Raw genomic sequence first — 19303 nt, 5'->3', positions numbered from 1 at the left:
CATCATGGATCGATTTTGCCCAAAATGTAATTAAATCGTGAGATGAGAATATAACATTTAAACGTAATCGTATCAGATGCAACATGCACGTTATCAAAAGTAATAATAATCATAATAATTGACTAATATCCTTGAAACGATATATAATAAAAATTATACGCTAGAATGGTAATTTATGTACTACCATTCTGTAGATGCGAGTGCATACAGAAGTACTAAATTCATGACATTTTCTTGTTTGACGCCAATCTACAGTTATGCAGCGTGTTCTTCCGTAAAAACTTGCTACGCAAGTATGAAAATGCTTTACTTGTACTCATCGCTCGAAAGATATCGTATAAATAAAAGTTCCCTCCGATTTGCAGCCCCAGTTTTTCTTATTTCGTCGAAGACGAGTGAAAAACATGTCCGTTCTTGTTCTCTCGATGCAGAAACACCGGTCACACGTTTTCTCTATCGATATATTAAAAATAGATATCGACCACAAGTTTGCTGACCGACCATTTAAAATTACTGTTCAAATGCACACTGTGCACGCACTAATTACAATTAATCTTATAAACGAACACGTTGCGTCGCATGTTCCAACCTTCGAAAGGAAAATGGTGGCACATAATCGTGACAAAATTTTCGATAATCAAATCGATTTGAATCTCGATATGAAAGTATTCGCAAAGAAATTGTTTGTATTGGTATAAAATAATCGTTAGAATACGAGGAGTGTTTAGAAAACGGATTTGGAAAGTATTTAGATGAACTCTAAATTAAGACAAGAATAAATAATGTATACATAACAAAAACTTAATATTTTTAAGGTCAGAAGCTGTATTAGACCATCGCAACGCCAGTGACCATTTAGTTATTTCCTAGAAACTATTTACAGGAAATTATAATATTAGAAAATATTATATATGTGATTGTATATTATTCGTATTACAGTTACGAGAAAGAATCGAACAAAATGTATTTATTCCAAAAAAAAAAATGGCCGAAATGGATTACTTTTAAACAGGAAACACGCATAAGATTGATCGGTTTCCACAAGACGCATTCTTGTACGTGCTGCGTTAGAATAATTTTTATTATGGCATTTACGCGTGTTTCTCCTTTTCGTCGGTGTCTGCAACTCTACTGTCTCCAGTTTCCACCAAGAGACGCAGTTGCACGTACGCACGTACTCTAGGTGCGTGCCACGGCGACGAGAAACCAGTCTCCCGACGATTTTTGCGTCGATGAAACGACTACTGTCTTCAAGGAATCGACAGGGCCGTATATGCCTACATGTTTTACCAGCATCGATGGACAACGACCGTTCGAACGATGCGTTTGAACGTTAATCGACAATATGCTCATCTTTCCGATCATTCCGGACGGTTGGGTGATTTTTGGGCAGGACTCTATCCACCGTATAGAATTTACCCTTTAAAATGTAGGTAATGTATACTCGGGACTGTACTTCCTAGAAATGTTGACGGCATCGCTTGTCGAAACATTGTATTTTTGATTTTCGATCACGTAGGTACTTGAAAATCGGTGTTTATTTGCACCCGGACACTTTCTTCGGGGCCACGTATCGCTTCGTCGATCGTCGGCGGTGCTCGTAAGTGCTCGCCGAGCACACTGCAACCGCCACCTGTCGACTTCGAACGGAATCACGACTCGTCTTTGACAAGGCGCGCGTATTCTTGACTCGGCCAGCGTGGGAGTAAGGCTGTCCACGAGAGACGCCTGGGAAGGTGGTCGATCAATCGCCTTCTTACGTTTACATTAAGTTTTACGTTCACGACCGTCAATAATATCGAACGATCGATCGATAATCGTAGTACAAACCGCGAGTGAATATCTCAAGTTCGGATCGATGATATCTCGGTGTCCCTGTCACGGTATTCGACAAATCGTTCCGCTCCCCGTGGAACCGGCATCGTTGCAAAACAAATCACAGTGAAAACGTATCTGCAACGCGCACACGCTTTCGGAGCGCACAGTGCCTGTTTCGATTCACCGTGATCGCTACTCGACACCGAAATAACAAAAGTTTGCGGAACCGAATGTGTATTGCGATACGATGTAGACTTTGACTCTTACCGAGTGGATTGACACAAAGACCTGTCGGGGTGATACCGGTGAAATTTTAACCGCCCGATCGTGATAAGGGAACGTGCTACGAGTCGGTGACGCTACGTTCTCGATGTGAAACTTGGTACCGTTGCCGTTGTTGTCGTTGCTTGCTCAACGGGCGTATAAAAATTCGGAGTGAAAATTCAGTGCGGTATTATTCAGTGTGCGGTGCTAGTGTAGTGGATATGCGTCGATCTTTATAGTGAAGGTGCCCGAGGAATTCTTCCTGGATCGAAAGGCACTGGATAAAAGATGGGATCAGCCAAGATCATTGGGGTTTACATTCTCTTTACGTTGGCGTACATCTTTAACGCGGACGTCATCGAAGAAAGAGGTGAGCGCGTTGTTTATTATTCTTCTGGTCGTTCGAACTGCACCAGATTTTCGCGCATAGATCGATCGTCGTTTCGAAATGCCGTACAACTTGGGATATCTGGTACCGATCGAAGAGCATCGAACGCTTGCGCATCGAACAGTTGCGCGTATTATTGCTAGCACACACGTGACCATTATTTATAGCGAACAAATTAACCACGATCACGGTTTATTAATTTGCAAATAGTGCTCGAACGAACATCTGAATCGCTATTCTAGTTTATCGCGATAAAGTGTTTCCATTTATCTCGCCCAATTTGTTTGCGCTTTTCAAATCGAATTATCTTTTTTAAACGAACGACAGAAATTTCTGGGAAGTAAGGTCGATTATCATCAACGAGATACGTACTTCTGCGTATTTATAATTCTCCTGCAATAACAATAATACTACTAATAATAATAATACGTTTTGAACTTCCGTTCGAGACTTGTGTCGAAAGGTTTTTATTAATGCAATCGTGTGGCTTGCGGTGGATTCTTTCTACGTTAATTTATACAAATTTATTCGGTCGGGTGTTTCGTACCACATAATTTAAAATAAAATTTAAACGTCGTGCATCGAAAGGTCACTTTCCTCCGGTAACGTAAATAACGTTTTTTCTTTCGAAAAATTTCCTCGCAAACACAACCAACCGCACACCGCAACGCGTTCTAATCGTGCACGTTACTCGTACCTTTCGTCTTAAGCCACCTTATCGAAGTTAAAACACAGAATTCACTATCTCGTCGAAACAACAAGCAGACACTATTATACCTTGCTGATAAGCAAATGAAAAGTCAGCGCGGAACGCTCGCTGGGGCGTGATTTTTTCCCATAGGTTCTCGTGCTCGAACGTAGGACAGGGAATTCTTACGGTGGATGATTCCGAATCGGATACGGTCGAAACGGTGCTCCGTTTTTACACGAATGCGCTACAATAAACGTCGAAAGAATTTAATGGCGCGGTTCTCAGATTCTTTCACTTTTCGTCACATGGCCGCTGTGTACACGCCGAGTTAAATATATCTTGTTAAATGGCTAATTAGGCCTTAATAAGATCGGTTCACCCAGAGCGCTCGGCCAAGAATGAGGCCAATGGTACAACGCGTCTCGTTGGAACTTTTGTTAAATCTATGAAACGCTCGGCCAGGTGTTGTTTTTTCTCGCGACGTTCTTTGTTACCGGAACGATCCGTTTGCTCACGGCCGGTGGCCACTCTTAATCGAGAATCGATTCCTCGATCATCCGTCGAGTAACGAGTAACGTTTCGCGAGTTCGCTCAGTTGGCTCGCGATCAGATTCGAAATTGGCCACGAGACCATTGTTCCGTCCGCGTCTAAGCGATATTTATTGTTTCACTCGGTCGCGATAACGCATCGTCGGTGTATCGATCTCGCGTAACGTTCGATTTTTTCACGATCGTATCGGGGAGCTTATTGCCAGAACCGATCCTTGTGCACGCGATGAATTATCTTTCGATCGCTGGCTGGCCTCGATGACGCGCGTTTGTAACGTTCGATCGGCTACGGAGAAAATCCCGGTACCAAAGAACACCATTGAGACCTTATAAAAGTGAGCTACCAAATATGGGAGGGAAACGGCGGAATCAAAGATCATGCGCCGATTCTTCATTGAATTCTTCGACGGAGTATCGCTCGGTTGAAAAAGCCGCAGCAACCTGCGGAAGAGGCAAGAACGCGTTCCCTCGCGTTCTTGACGCAACGTCTCTTCTCTTTTCTCTCTTTAGTATGCCGAGGAAAGACATAGAGGAGCGGTAGCCAGCCGACCGTGAAGTCGAGACTCGAATCGAACGCTACAATTTCGCGGCGGGTATGTAACGATCGGGGACGCGAACCAGAAATATGTAAGCGATCTTCGACCATCGAGATCGTTCTCCAGGTTTCGCGTTCAGCGTCGAAACCGCGTAAAATCCGAGAACGCTCGAAAATCCACGAACGTTTCGTCTCGCGTAATCGTTTCAATTGTGTCGAGTTTTTCGTTTCTCGAATACCGTGGGACGACGATCGACGGACTCTCGAATCATCGAACCGTCGTTCCATTGATTCTCGGTCGTACCATCGTTACGAAGAAGTTGTTCCCGATCTCGAACGTCCATTATTACCACTTGATCGCTCGATGGAATGTTATTTTAATTAACGATTATTCGCTCGGTTGTTTCACCGGGTACGCGATCAGGATCCTTTCACCGTAACGTTCGAAACGTTTAGCACGATTATTAATGCACGCGTGTTCCAAGCGGCGCGGGATGAAATTTTTCTCCCGACGAGGTATCCACGTACGCGCTTCGAACTCGTTAAATTCGTTTCGCGTACAATATTTTCCAACGCGTCCCTTTGGAGAATAATTATCGTGCCAGACGTTCACCGCGAACGCGAGCGTCCCGATGAAAATTAGTATGGGATTGCCATGGCGTTCCCACGAATTCGTAACGAGTCGCATGGATGCAAGGGAACGAGCACGGGTCAACACCACTTGAACCGATGTCGATGACGAAGATCGCAACCGATGACGCATCACCTCGCGAATCATCTTGCGCGATGATGTTTCAAAGTGATTTGACCATCGTAACGTACGTCTCTTTCACCGACGGTCGGTCCGTGGAAGGCTCTCAATTTTCTTCGTCGCGTTGCAACGTGCCGCGAGGTTTACGCAAAAATTCGCGAAAAATTCACCATCGTGGCGCAACACGAAGAAACCACGCGATCGCGTGGTTCTTGTCCTTTGCCTCGAACCACGGAGCAAACGTATCGCTGATAAGTAGCGGTGGCCACAACTTTTTAATGGTATCGTTTACCGAGCACGACTCGAACGCTCTTTACACGCATTAAATCGTTTACGCGCGACTGTATGGGTCGTGAGTAGTTCCACGACTCGTGCAATTAGCGTTACGTTCGGTGCGATTATCGTGCCGGAATTACCACGATTCCGCGTCTCCCTGGTCGCAATTTCACGAAAACCGTGGCACTCGCTCCCTCGACTTACCGCGAACGAACTTTAGCAGCATTGGATGTTCAACAATTGAGCTATCTCTGCTGGTGCAGCGACGATAACAGAAGCAATCAGGGTCGAGCGACAATGCATTCACCTCGTGCATCGACCACGCTTTACTTGGTACATTGTCTCGCGTTCTAACGATATACTTATTTCTCTGTATTACTTCGTGCCGGGCAAACTGCATTTCCGCTATGTACGATCACCGTAACGATTTCGTAACGAATATCAAACACGGCCAACGTACTCCGTCGTTCTTCCTAGCTTTCGTCGAGAATAATATTTCGCTTTGAAAGCGTTTCTTCGATAATTAACCGGCTTCCCCTCGTGTCTCGCGAAGGTAACTCCCGTTTCGAAACGCTCGGTGGAAAACATGCGAAAAGATCGAGAGAACGAACCGGAGAAAATGCGAGACCGGTGCAATGGGAAACCGATAGAGGAAACGCGTATTAATTAGGAAAGCTCGGAAAAGATCGTTCCGAATGGGTGGGAATACGGCTATCGATCTGTACACGAGGCTCTGCCGGCCCACGTGTCTGCTAAACCGAGAAAGAGACCGAAGTAACGTAGTTCAATTACAAGGAACGCATTCACAGCTGGTTGTAGTAGACACGAGCCCGAGTGTACCGGGCTTAACCGTAATTGTTTAATGGGCTAATGAAATGATACACCCGCCGAATCTAAGCGCTCACAAAAAGCCAATTGTACGCTCCACCGATATTCCACGATTATTCCGACTTTGTTGGACGATCCATCGTTCATGGAGCCACGAGGTGACTCCCGCGTATATACGTGTACATCTCTCGTTTTACCAATTTGGTTGCGCGCGTAATTAAGTTTTTTCTCGACCGGTTGATCGACCGATGGGAAATTTTCGCAACGGACAATCGTGGTGATTCTCGAGGCAGGTTCGATCCATTTGCTAAATTTTCCCTTCGAAGGGAAACTCGCGTTCATTCCTCGATGAACGATACTCGTTCACGAAGTTCGTGTATTTTCCATTCAAAGTGCCTGGAACGTACGAGCAACTCGAATGTCCGTTCGACGATAGCGGTAACAACATTCCGGAATACCTTCTCGACGTTTGCAACGAGAGTTTCGCAATTTACGCGGAAGATCCGCGTAAAGGAAAATCTGGCAACGTGGTGGAGAAATTCTGAACGAAACTCAGTCCGTTTACCTCGCGGGCGAAAAATGTATCCCGCTGCGAGGGTTTAACGGTGACTACCTCTCCTTCGTTCACGTTGCTTTTTCATTCTACGAAGGAATCTCCGAATGACCCGACCGCTGCAACTACGTACAAGTTACGATGTTATCGGCTCGAACGTTACGAGAACGTAAATACAAAACCGACCGAATTTCTCCCGATTTCGGTTCACGGCTCGTTCGTAAATACCACTCCCTCGTTCGTTTCGTTCTTCACTGTAAAATCGTTCGAATTCCGCGCAGAAATTGAGCGACGCGCAACACCGATAATTCGCGTTGAAACGCGCTCAAATGCAACAAGAAAACTACATTCCTACGTTTACATATCCGTTACGGAGAATGGTTTAATTGCCGGTTTTGTCCGGTTTCGAACGATTTCCAAGTAAATCGTATTTGACGCCGCTTTAAAACGCTTTCCATTCCAGGGACGTGGTTTTATTAAAAGATGCGTCAACCGTCGTTCGAACAAAATGGAAAACAACCTCGACTTTCCTGCTCGACGAAGAATTCTTTTTGCGCGTTTACGGGGGGCAGCGCAGTGATTTCATTAGAAACCATTGTGCACGGCTGTAACCGCATCCATATATAACAAGTCGGATCCTTTTATAATTAGATTCCATTATCGATGGTAATGGTTTCTCAAAGTATAATATTGCTTTTGAATTACCGGTAGTACACTGGGAAATAAACATACGGGCGCGATACAACGAACGCGCTCGTAACGCGGCGAACCGATTCTTCTGCCCGGTATCGCGGAACTTTTTTTTTTTTCTCCTCCCTTCCATCCTCGTTCGCTTTTACTTACGTCGTCGCTCGATATTCAATCTCGCGTGAAAGATATTTTGCGGTTTTCGAGCGTCGATCGCCGTCAGTTCTCATCTGCTTTTCACTGGCTGCCCGAGACGTGAGAAAACAACGCCGAAGCTCCTTTCGAAACGGTCGCCGGTACGCGCGTGGAAACCTTCGGTTGCACGCTCGAAATCGAGTCGTGTCGAGTCGAGTCGAGTCGAGTCGAGTCTCGTTGCTCGCGACTAGCAAGTTCAAAGACCCGCGTACGCGCATTCATCGCGTCGTCCGAAGGTTTTGAATCGGCCCTCGAAGCGCCGTAGGATCAACCTTTTTACGATCGGGTATTGAAGTTCAACGGCATCGGTCTTACCGATGGGTAATCCTAACGGAGATATTCAACGTCATGTTCGGGCGTGAAATTTGAATCGCGCGAGTCTCAAGGAGCATGGTCACACTCCGAGGGTCACTAACAGGAAAGGATCTTAGCCTCTTTCTTAATGGCGGCCGATTGTGCGAGTCTAAACGTCGCTACACGACCGAGCGAAAGAAGAGCATCGCGACGCCTCTGTTCGTGTAACGTCGCCCCTGTTTCACGTAGACGATCAGCGTGCTTTCTCTTTCGTCGAATCGTACGAAGGGTTCTCGAGGGCTCGATTTCACGGGAAATCGGTAAAACGACGCGTGTATATCGCCCGCGGTTTCCCGCGTTGGGAATCGAACGATCGAAACTCGCGTACGACGACCGGACACGCGATCGACGAAAATTCTACGAACCGTCGAGAAATCCGAGTACGAGGCGATGCAAGGGGAAGATTTTACAATTACCGTATAATTTCTGAAATGTAAACACGAACTTTCTATTACACGCTGCGCGAGCAATAGCCGCGGGCTCACTGGACCGCGGACTGGAAACGCGCGAAGAAAGTATTCGGCACCGACAACCGTCGGCATTAAAAAGTTAAATTCGTATCGAAAGTCTGAATTACGACGCCACGGTTAAAATAACGAAACCGGTCGCTTCGTTTCCGCGCGATGAGACGAACGATTGTCCACTCGCGCGTTACGAGTTTTCCGCGATCAGAAGCGGACGAGGAAACAAGGATTCCTTTGATGATTCCAAGTCTGGAGAACAACCTCCTTGAGACGAACTGGCTCGACCAATAATACATAGTGACTTAACACCAGCAACACTCGGTGCGCCTCGGGTGCGAAGTGAGCATAAATGCGAGACGGTGGAGTTTAATTGAGGTTGATGAGGGGGGCGCTCGTATTGGCCCGGAATTCAATGCCGCGATGATGTTCCATGCTTGTAGCAAGACGTTGTCTTGGAGAGAACGCGTCGGAAAAATCGATGAACTCGCCTAATTCCGCGACCGAAACGATTCGGTATCGCGGAACCGGTGCACCGCGGGACGAAATTTTTCAATAGCACCGTGTCTCTCTTAAACGTTTCACGTTGCAACGCGAACGGAGCAACTTCTCGCGTACATTTCCATCGCGTGCTCGCGTCTCGTGTTCCTCGTTCGATGGACGAGGAAATATTTCATCGTCGGTACGCTTCGAGCGCGTCTCGATGGACCGAGTCAGGTGCGTTCGAAAGAGGATAACGACGCGATCGAAAGTGTTATCGCGGCGCGAGTGTCGTTCGTTCGTCGAAAGAAACGCACGTTCCGCGTAAGTGATTATCGTTCGCGCTTCCCGGAGTACCGCGAGCAATTAACAGTGGCCCGTTGTCGGGATTCGACGAACGAAATTTCTTCGCGACGATACGGCCGCGTTCGAAACGTCGTATCGAACTCCCTTTGTACGTTTCCCGATGTGCCTTTCGTGACATTCCGGGTGGTCGTTCGTCAAATGCCCGTCTTACGAGCGTCTATAGGTGCTTCTTATCAAGCGCGTTTTGTACGCGGCTCGTACGATACTGCTCTCTTTGAATGGAGGCGTTCCAGCTGCTTCGACGATCGCGAGTCGTCAGCATCCTGTACCCAAGACGCGGGCCTGGTATTTACGCGCGCGCCGGAGCAACAAAGATGACGAATCCGAGGAAGCGTCTTCCACGGATGCACGGGAAACGATATCGCGGCACTGACCTCGAAACTGATAGAATCGTTGCACAAAGAGAGAATAAGCGATTGCCTGCCGGTGGATGCTCGACGCTTTAACAAGTTCGCTTATTAGAGGTATAGATAATGGATAGACACGGATACCGCTAGCCTGTTCCCTTCCAATCTGGAGCGAAGTAGGTTCCAACGAGAACCGCGATCCGCGTTGGAGGAACGCCAGAAAAACGTTAACGGAGCACGGTAACGTACGCTCGTCCAGCCTTCAACGTTTACGAATTTCATCGAACGGAACAACTGGAACGACGCGGAATTAGAATCGAACGCGGTAACCGTGGCGGAGTCTCGGTAGGAACTCGTAAACTCGTGGAACTTTCGAACGGCCCTTGAGAAGCTTTCGAGATTCAATCGGGTCGAATATTGCCACGCTCGCGACGTTTTTCGTCGAAACGACGTTTAATCGGTGGTCGCGCGAGCCGTGCCACGATAACGATCGAACCGTAGTTATCGAAAGGGCAACCCGTCGAGTAAGTTTGCAAAATTCGTGGCCGAGGCACGTAAAGCAGGCCGAGATGAAGGGAGGTAGGGAGGGAACACGGTCGTAAAATCGCAAGCACGCCGACTCGGGGAGAGCGTGGCTCGCGACGATGGCTTCTCCTTCGTGGCTGGTTAACCGAAAGTTTTCGACGAGGAACCCGGTTGTGGACAACCCCACCACACGGTCCCAGGTTGCGTGCCGCGGTTGCGGAGCAAGAACCTCCCCCTTCGGCAGGAGTAACGCGTACGTTTCGCGTCCATCCTCTGCTACCTTCGACATTCCTTCCCGTCCTGCACATCCCGTCCCCTGTTCCATTCAGGCATAATAACCGTGCAGTTTCCCAGCGCGTCTTCAATGGACGAAGATTGCACGCTACGAGACCTCGGGCCGGTCCTCCGCGTCCTCTTCCTCTCCTCGTGGCCCTCGTGCTCTCTCCGTCCCGTCTTCGTTCTTTCTCCCTCTTCTTTCGCCCCCTTTTTTCGTCTTTCTGTTTTCTCCCGCTTCGCCTCCTCCTCCTTCTTCTTCGCGTCTGTACATTTCTTCTTTTCCCCTCTCCTCCTCCTCCTCCTCCTCCTCCTCCTCCTTCTCCCCCCGTTCTTCTAATTTCGCTGGTTCCCCGTTCTCGGTGGAACGCGCGGCAACCACGACTCGCGTACACGATTTCGGTTTACCTCGCGTACCCTCTTCGTCGCGAATTCCCCCGGATACGAGTCTCGAAATGTTCGCGAGCGTTCCCCGTTATCGGTCGACCGGACGCGCCTCGATCGTAAACGATCGTTATCGATTCGATTCGTTCGAACTCGTTTCGATAGCCGTGGAACCGACGCGCGGACGATTCGCGCGCGAAACTCAACCGTCCGACGTAGACGTAATTATAGTCGGCCGGGGCGACGCGTACGAGGGAAAATATCGTGCCGCGGTCGTTTTCTCACGTGTTCTTCTAGTTTCTCGTCACGCGAGTAAAGGCGACATCCGATTCCCAGTAGGAAAAAGGTGTACGGTGCGTTACGATAGGAAGGAGCGTTTCTTTATTTTCCGCTTATTTTTCCCCCGTTGTTCGGTACACGGTATCCACGTGAATCGACGAGGAAACAGTATCGCGAATCGTTGCGGCTCGAAACGTGGAAAAACACCACCGACGAGATCTCTCCAACGTATTGCACGGCTTTCGGTTGTTCACGATGGAAATTCGAGCGGGTTCGTTGGAATAATTGAACGCTTCCACGGACGACGAAAGTAAATGTCCAACGCGGAGAACGATACGCGTTGCCGCGAAACCGGGCCTCGATCGTCTACGATCGTTTCGCGGTATTTCTGGACGTTCGTCGACGTCGTTAATTATCGCTAATGTAGCTTCTCGGGTGAAGGAATTTCCAGCAAGGTGCGACGTTCGTTTTGCTCGAGCACGATACCGATGGACTATGGTCGGTCGAGTCCCACCGATCGGCAAGAAGTTAATGGCGCTCGATAATTCATGGTACTCGAGCGGCCGTCGTACGATGGTTATGATAACTGTATCACGAATGTTCGGTATGCGAACTGGTTCCACGTAAGCCCTTTCTGTTCGGAATCTGGTGCGCGCGATCGACAAAAGAATCGTATCGCTCGACCATGTAAGGTGATGTTTTCCTGTCGGACGACCGGCTCGTGTAAAATTGCGACGTACGCTCGTGTACCGAAAGGACGAAGAACGAGCCACATCCGTCCGTCTCTCGCTGCTCGATACGCCGCGAGACGAGGCCGCGTTCGCAAGGTGGCTCCCTTCTATACCAAATGGGGCAACCAGTCTCGAAGAAAACAGCCCAGATATGTCTCCCGGGACTTAGCGCTCGTCCAAACCGGGACTCGATATCGCGAACTCGCGTTCTGTTCTCTTCGTCGCTCGGGGTGAATGTCCACCCGTCGTCGTCGTCGTCGGCCAGACTGGACGAACAAGTGAACTCGAGCTCCCATTCCTTCGCGTCTTCGACGCGTCCATCTAACCTTCGGGCGACGCTACGCTCGATGTCGATCGTTCTCGGTCACGCATCGCGAATGCTTCATCGAACCCTGTCTCGAGAAAAAATGATCGCCGGCACCGTCCAAACAGCGTTCGCCAGGACCGTGTCGTTCCTCTTGCGGACGAACCGCCTTCTAATTGCGATCGCGATTTATGGATCGTTTCTGGTGAGAAAGAGCGATCCGAGAAACGGAGTACTCGAACCGAGATACGCGTCACAAACGAAATAACCGTTGTTTCGAAGGACTGAAAACGCTTGAACGTGTAAACTTACCGTCGAACGAATCGAATCGAATTCGTTTCGTTCGACACGCGCGAAAAAAAGATTCCTTCGCGTGGGATCGACCGTGGTCGAAATCGTTCGAAACGGAGCACTCGAAACGAAATAACGCGTCAGTACGTGGTAACGGATATTCCAGAAGCTTGGAAAACGAGCGCGTAAAGTTGTAACTCCTCGGCCGAAGGAAACCGACGAGCGATTTCATTGAAAGAGGGCACGGAGGAAAGACTCCTCGGTCACATGGCGTTGACTGTGGTTGAGATCGCGCGAACCTCGCTTCCTTTCTCGGGCTCGATTCGCCGAGCGAAATGCACGTACGTACGTGTACGTCGCTCTTTTGCACCTTCGGGACATCCCCGTACCTCGCGCGATACGGCATGTGCACCGAGAAAATAGCGCATCCGCGAAGAATGGGTATAAAGAAAATCTGGCCGGGCATTGTTGCCCGGGACTACGGGGAATCTCGGATGGTGTGGCGGCAGTAGGCGAGACAGGGGGTCCAGGAGGGATGAAAGACACCGGGGGTTAGGTTACCCGAGGGGCCGCGACACTCAGGTACCGCATTGTTGCGTCGTGGTCGTGGTACGAATCGCCATGGGCCTACGGTGCTCACCGTGGAGGAGCGAGCGCGAGCACCGGGAGAACCGAGACTAACCTGCGAGCCTGTTTGTAGGTGGCACTGAACTTGAGACGGGAACTCGCCTCCAAGGGACACAAAAAAGGAGGAGGGCGATACGTCGGCATAGTTAGTTTGCATGCACCTTGCGGTCGGAGCCGTGTTTAGAACCATAAGGATCCCTCGAGCAAAAAGATAAGACACGGAGGATGAACGACCCGAGAGGGGAAACGTTGCACGGCGAGGCCAGGCGTCGAGAATCGGCGAAATATCATCGCGACGCGAGACTCTATTGCGCGTCGCGGATCTCCGTTTCTTTCTCGATGAAATTCCGCGAAAATTCCGCGAACGTTTCGGCAAGGTTCAAGACCGAGAGGACACCCGAAGGGAGAGTGTTGCTCGGTCGTCGCACGTTGACCACCCGTGCAGCGTGCCGAAGTGCAACGTGTGCGAGATACGAGTTCGTCGCCGTAGCGAAAGAACCACCATAGCGCGGCGAAGATATAACGTTACACTCTGGTAGCGAGGTTGGTATGGGAACGCCACCGAGATGGAAGCGAGAGAAGAAGCGGCCGGCGTATACGCTTGCTTCTCGTCGGACACAATCGCGGTTAAAGAACACCGTGTTGGTTCAACCCGGTGTACGCGCGAGGAATAAGATACTCTTTGGTTACGTTCGTAGAGGATAACTTTACTTTGATTTCGCAATACGGTAAATACACCGGCGAATTATACCCCTACGGTTCGGTTTCGCGAGCAACGTTCCGAAACGATCCGTATCAGAAGTTTCGAACGCTACTTTTTCCAACGTTTTCGGTCCTCGTTCCCGTTCAGCTGGCGGCCAAGGTTGTTTGTCGTCTTTCGGTCTGAATTTTTTCACCGACCCCTGGCACAGCTTAGCGAAAACGCAGCCGCACGCAAAGTTGGTTTTCGCCTGCGCGCCGCAGGAGAGGACATCGTGTTCTCGTAAAAAGAGGAAAAAAGTCAGTTCGCCGGCCATGTGCGCATGGTTGGCACACTTGGTAGCAGCACCGTGTAGAAGCACATGTCGGGGCTTCTTGCCGACCATTTTTTCGCCGGTGTACCAGTCGAGAGACGTCTCTCTCTCTCTCTCTCTGTCTCTACCTCGTCTTTAACGCGCAAGTCGGTAACGCGGCTCACCGAACACGCGTGAAATTACCCCGAACTCGATCGCCGCCGCGTAACCCGCAGGCTGAAAATTCACCGTGTAACGCCGTGACAAAGTCGAGCCGACCGCCATCGGCTCTCGCGTTCCGTGTTAAGCTTAGCGGACTTTAATAACGCGAGACGAACCGCGAAACATTTCCGTAAACAAGTCCTTCGTCCTCCGGATCGTGCTCGAGATTGTTCGTTTCTCCTGCGAGAATTTACGCTCCACGAGACCTCGTGTAACCCTTAATTAAACGAGCGTGCGGGAAGGGTACCGAACTCGCGAATCGATCGGTCGTTTTTCTTCAGAGTCCCGTTACGGGAGAGAAGAAAGACACGTTGACGTCTCCGTGTCTTCCCGCGCTCATTGCGGTCTGTTTTTCTCCGACCGTTCTTTCATCGCCGTTCTTTATTCGTCTCTGGCAATATATAATATCGCACCCTTTTTTCGCTCGAATCGAGTGTGTCCCATCGGGCAACGACCACTCGCAGCTGAAGAAAAAGCGCACACGAGGCTGGCTTCGGTCGATCCGCGGTTAAAGAACCTGTTGAATTATTTAGCTTGTCGCTAATAATTATCCCGAGTGGAAATGACCGAAAGCAGGCCTCGTTGGAGTTTTTGCCGCCGCCCTAGAAACCTCGTTACTACGGTTACACAGCGACGGCCTGAAACGGCGTCCACGCGGACGCAGAATACAACGTTAATTGCGCATATAGAAATTGAATTCGAAACGCGCGACGCTCGTTTTTAAACGGGGCGGAGGGTCGTGATTCGGCCGCGATTCACGAGCTGCCATCGTGGACGGTTGCGCGTTCCCTGTCGTCTCTGTTTTCTTTTTTTTCACTTTTTTTTTTCGTAAAAGCGTTGAATGGTAATTATTAGATGCGCCGAGACCGCTTTTCGGCGGATAGAACGAAAACGGTGGGTGGAAGACGCGCAACGCGCAACGCGCAACGCGCAACGCACAACGCGCGGCCCTCTCGACGCCCATTGTATTTACGAACTATTCTTCCACCCTCGAAATTCTCGCTTCTCTCTCCCCTCTCGCTCTCTCCCCCTTCGATCTCGATGACACGAGAGAGATTTCTCCTCGAAACGAAAGATAGGGCCACGGTCAATGCAATCTATGTAGTATCGAGGTTGCTTTGTACGCGAGAGCTCGAACAATGCCGCGCTAGATGGCCCTGCACCGGCAACGCGGACCCGTAGAAAAAAGGCATACACGGGACCACTTCGAGTCAGAGCAACCGGTAGTGAATGCCGACAAGCCAAACGGTTTGTTGGTTCGGGTAAAAGATCTTTTTCAGTCCGGTCGTGGTCGTGCGTAATCCACCCTCTTCGTGAGCCGACAGGCCGCGGATGTAAACGCGTTTCGTTCGGGCTGACGCGATCCCGAGATTCGAGAGAGGACGAGAATATTTCTCGTCGCGCGCATCCCCGCTCGTGAAATTCATTTTTACGTCGAATAACGCGCGATAACGAACCTCCTCCAGGAAAATTCCAAACGGACAACGGAGAGGAACGCGTGTCATCGCCCGTTCCTCGTTAACGCGCAAGCTCAACGACGAACTTTACGAGCGGATTATCGTCGGCCTTGCATCTTTTTGCGCGGCCTTATGACTTCTTTCGCGCCTCGGACTCTCGTATCCTCTCGAGACGACGACGTATTTCCTACCGCGAGTACCCATCGATGTTTCCTACGAGAAACGATCGTGTACGCGGCGTGCCTGTTGCCGATGGAACAGCTTCGTGGAAGCCGGCGAGCGGGTTCGTGTCGAGAAAGAAGAAGGGTAGATTGGAAAAGCAGCACGTAGCGGATAAGGTATTCGTGTATTCCGTCGACTCGTTGGCCATCTCGTACGTTGACTAATGATTCTCGTCGCTCCGATGTATCTGGAAAACGGATAACAGAATACCCGAACGGATCGACGTTGTTTCTGCATCATCGTTTTCGCGGCGCGCGCAAAACGAGCAAAACGATCGTGCACCGACCAACGAATTCGTTCGGGTGGGATCTTCGCGGTGTTGATATTCACGGCGATGCTTTTCTCGGAAGAACGTCGACGACGTTCGGCTTCCTGACGGTAATCGCGGCTCGTTACGCTTAAATCCGACATTTTCAAAGGTATTCGTCCACGGAATTCCACGCTCGTCCCGGTGTAATCTCCAATAATGGAGGCAGTTCGCAACGGTCGTTTGATACTAATAGAACGACGCGCGTTAAACGTTCCCGTACTCGGAATTCTCGGTTCGCGTTGGCTCTCTTACCTGGCCGTTACCGGTGTAATGTTACCTACGTGTTTCTCGGTCGTGCGGCGCGCACCGACTCGGCGAATAATTATTTACACGGTGTACCCGAGCGGTACGCGTACGCGCGCGTGTACGAAGAAGACCGGGATCGGCGCGTATTATCCGCGCGAGAGCTTCGTATTAACATAAATAGGAAAAACAAGATTACATCGTATCGCCGCGGGCGGAACGTTATTGTAATAACGTGCCCCGGGTCTTCCTCGTGTTACGACCTTACGCGCGCGGGCGCGCGTGCAGCGTCGCTTTTCTAGGACGCTGTTCGACGCGCGGGGAAAATTGAAATCGCGTCGATTCGGTATCGATTTGGAAACACTGCGCGTACCCTCGCGAGCGGGCGCAACAGCTCGATCGTCGAACGGGTATCGTACGATGCGTATGTGTTTCTCTTGTTTCGCGAATCGCGTAATCCCTTATCGCGGCCACCGTCTACGTTGATTTATGAATCGTCGGAACGAACGGGCAACGCTTGTTTCGTAGCCGCGAGTAAAAATTTACAAATAAATGGCGTCAATTTGCACCTTGCAACAAAGTGAATGGCGAACGTAGGTCGTATCGTTTGTAGTAGATTTGCACCGTCCTGTGGGAAAAAGATTTAATCGGATTCTACCCTTTGATTGTTGAAATTTATGTGCAAGGGAAGCCGGTTCGTTAGCGGTGGCATCGGTTTAATTTCTAGATCTATCGAAAGACGAGACGGAGCACCGACGTATTCGCGCGGTCGGAGTACAATACGCTTTGCACGGTGAACAACGATACGTTTTGTCGTTCGATGTGACTTATCGACGCAACCTGGTGTATCTTTTCCGCGCCGTGTAAGAAATATCGAATCGTTCGTCGATGGAGAAAAAGATGCTCACTAACGGGACGCTCGAGTATTTCGCTTCGCTTCCGGGTATCCGGATCCGTCGAGTAATTTCGAGCGATTCCAAGTACCGGAGCGTCGTTCCGAAAGTGCCCGCAAATTGCAGCTTCTTACGAGCCACTCGAGTGCTCGTCTAGCGATCCGCGTTGGGCACAAAAGGGCGCGTACACAGTCAAAAAGGTCTTCGGGTTCTTCACGATGTCCTCCATAGGGAAAGACTGCCAGCGGAGTGAAAGGCCAGTTCCGTAAATATTAGGACAGGTCTCTAACATCGTAACCCTGCGTTCCCTTGACAATTTACACACAGCACCCTTTCCGTCATGGGAAAATGCTCTCTTCCACGATCGACGCGATCGAGCGAACAATCGGTATTCGTTCGGAGTATTTTCTCTCCGATGGAATTTCTTTTTTTTTTTTCACCGAAACGTTTATGCGCTCGATAGACGATATTTCGTGGAACGTGGCACGGTGCAGGTATTAACGGAAACAACGAAACGTTACGCGCGAGTATTGATTTCCGAGGAACGTGTTTGTTCATTCATAATTGCGATTCATTGATCGGTTCTTATCGATGTATCGATTCGCGTGTCTCGAATTTACGTTATTACTTGACGATGAACCGTGTATCGAAATTCAACGCCCTTCCCTCGGTTCTTATCGCGCAATGAAGCACGCGCGGTGCGATCTACGCGCGAAAAGAAATCTCGTATTTCGAGACGTTGTTTCCAAGTCGGCGCATCGGCGAACAACCCTCGTATTTGTTTGTCCGGCGCGACTAGCGTCGCGACGATATCGTACATTTCTTTTCCAGTACTTGGTCTCTCTTCGTTGGTCGTTCCGCCGGTTGCGAAATTCGTGTCTCCGGAGGTCGCGAAACGACTAGAATTTCCCACGGGTCGATGCTCATTATCGATCGACACAGTCAACCCTTCCACTCCCATTCGACCAGTTCGACTACTTTCCCTAGGACTACATAGATATACAAATCAGCGACAAATGGTTAAACGCATGAATCGTGACCAGCTGGTGGGTGTCGAGCAGGTTGTTGCGTGGAGCGTACGTCGGTGCACAGTGGTCTTAAAAATTAGTTCCCTTCTCGTACAGTCCGCGGCAGCCGAAGAAAAAGCACCAGGTGCCCCGTAGGAAATGAGCATGAATATCTAATACACAGGCGAACCCGGAAGCGAGGCCTTCTCGTACGAGAGGAGCACGTCCTGTTCTAAGGATTTCGCCTCTTCTCCCTCGTTTCACATGCTCGTTGCCTGGTCGCGTCCCCATGGACACCGGCAGCTGGCCAACTCGCCTCTTCTTGGTGTTTTAAGGAAACTTATGACGCGTCTGGACCAGAGTCTGAGAAAAACACAAGCTGCCAGCTTGCCAACGTCTTCGATTACTTCCTCGTCCCCGTGATTCATGAGAAGGTGCCCGTGGAATCGTTTTAACACGATCCGTGCTCGAAAAGATTAATAACTTCCAGATTGCGTATCCGTTTACCCGTACTTTCTTAATTATCCGATCAATTTTAGCCGCGCGGGACGCATTCGGGGAGCGTCGAGTTCGAAATTCGATATTTTCGGCAAGGTTGCGATCGAGATTCCACGATCGTCGTTGGTGAACCGTTGCGAATAAAAATCGTTTGGAAAATTCTTTCGATTCAATGTAGCTATCGGTAAGAGTTGAACGGTGCGCGATCACCGCTAAGGTATACACGATCGCTCTACGTTCGAGATAGAGGATCACCGAGCAACGCGTTGTTTGGAAATCCGAAGCTACCAAATACAACCGAGGCCACTTGACCCGGAGGATAACTAATCGAGGCGAGAAATCGCGCAGATGGCGAGGTACGCGCCACCCTGGTTGCCTTCGCAGCCGCGAGGTAAAAATCTCCTCTCGAAGCTCCCGTCGTGGATGCGAAAGCTTCGTGAATGGCCACGAGGTCCATAAGGTGAGCGCGCGCGTTAAGATCGATACTCCATCGGATAGACGT

General features: G+C 49.8%; 1 protein-coding gene across 1 annotated transcript in view; it reads left to right on the top strand.

The window, feature by feature from the left end:
* Positions 1 to 1714: 1714 nt before the first annotated feature.
* Positions 1715 to 19303, top strand: part of Egfr (epidermal growth factor receptor) — a 209480-nt gene continuing 191891 nt past the window's right edge. The window contains exon 1 of the mRNA XM_076325982.1: positions 1715 to 2452. Within this exon, the coding sequence (XP_076182097.1) occupies positions 2371 to 2452 (82 nt within the window). The 5' untranslated portion in view covers positions 1715 to 2370. The remainder of the gene's footprint in view (positions 2453 to 19303) is intronic.

This window comes from Ptiloglossa arizonensis, chromosome 13 (assembly GCF_051014685.1).
Source record: "Ptiloglossa arizonensis isolate GNS036 chromosome 13, iyPtiAriz1_principal, whole genome shotgun sequence".
In the NCBI taxonomy this organism is placed as follows: Eukaryota; Metazoa; Arthropoda; class Insecta; order Hymenoptera; family Colletidae; genus Ptiloglossa; species Ptiloglossa arizonensis.
This window is presented reverse-complemented; position numbering and strand designations above follow the sequence as displayed.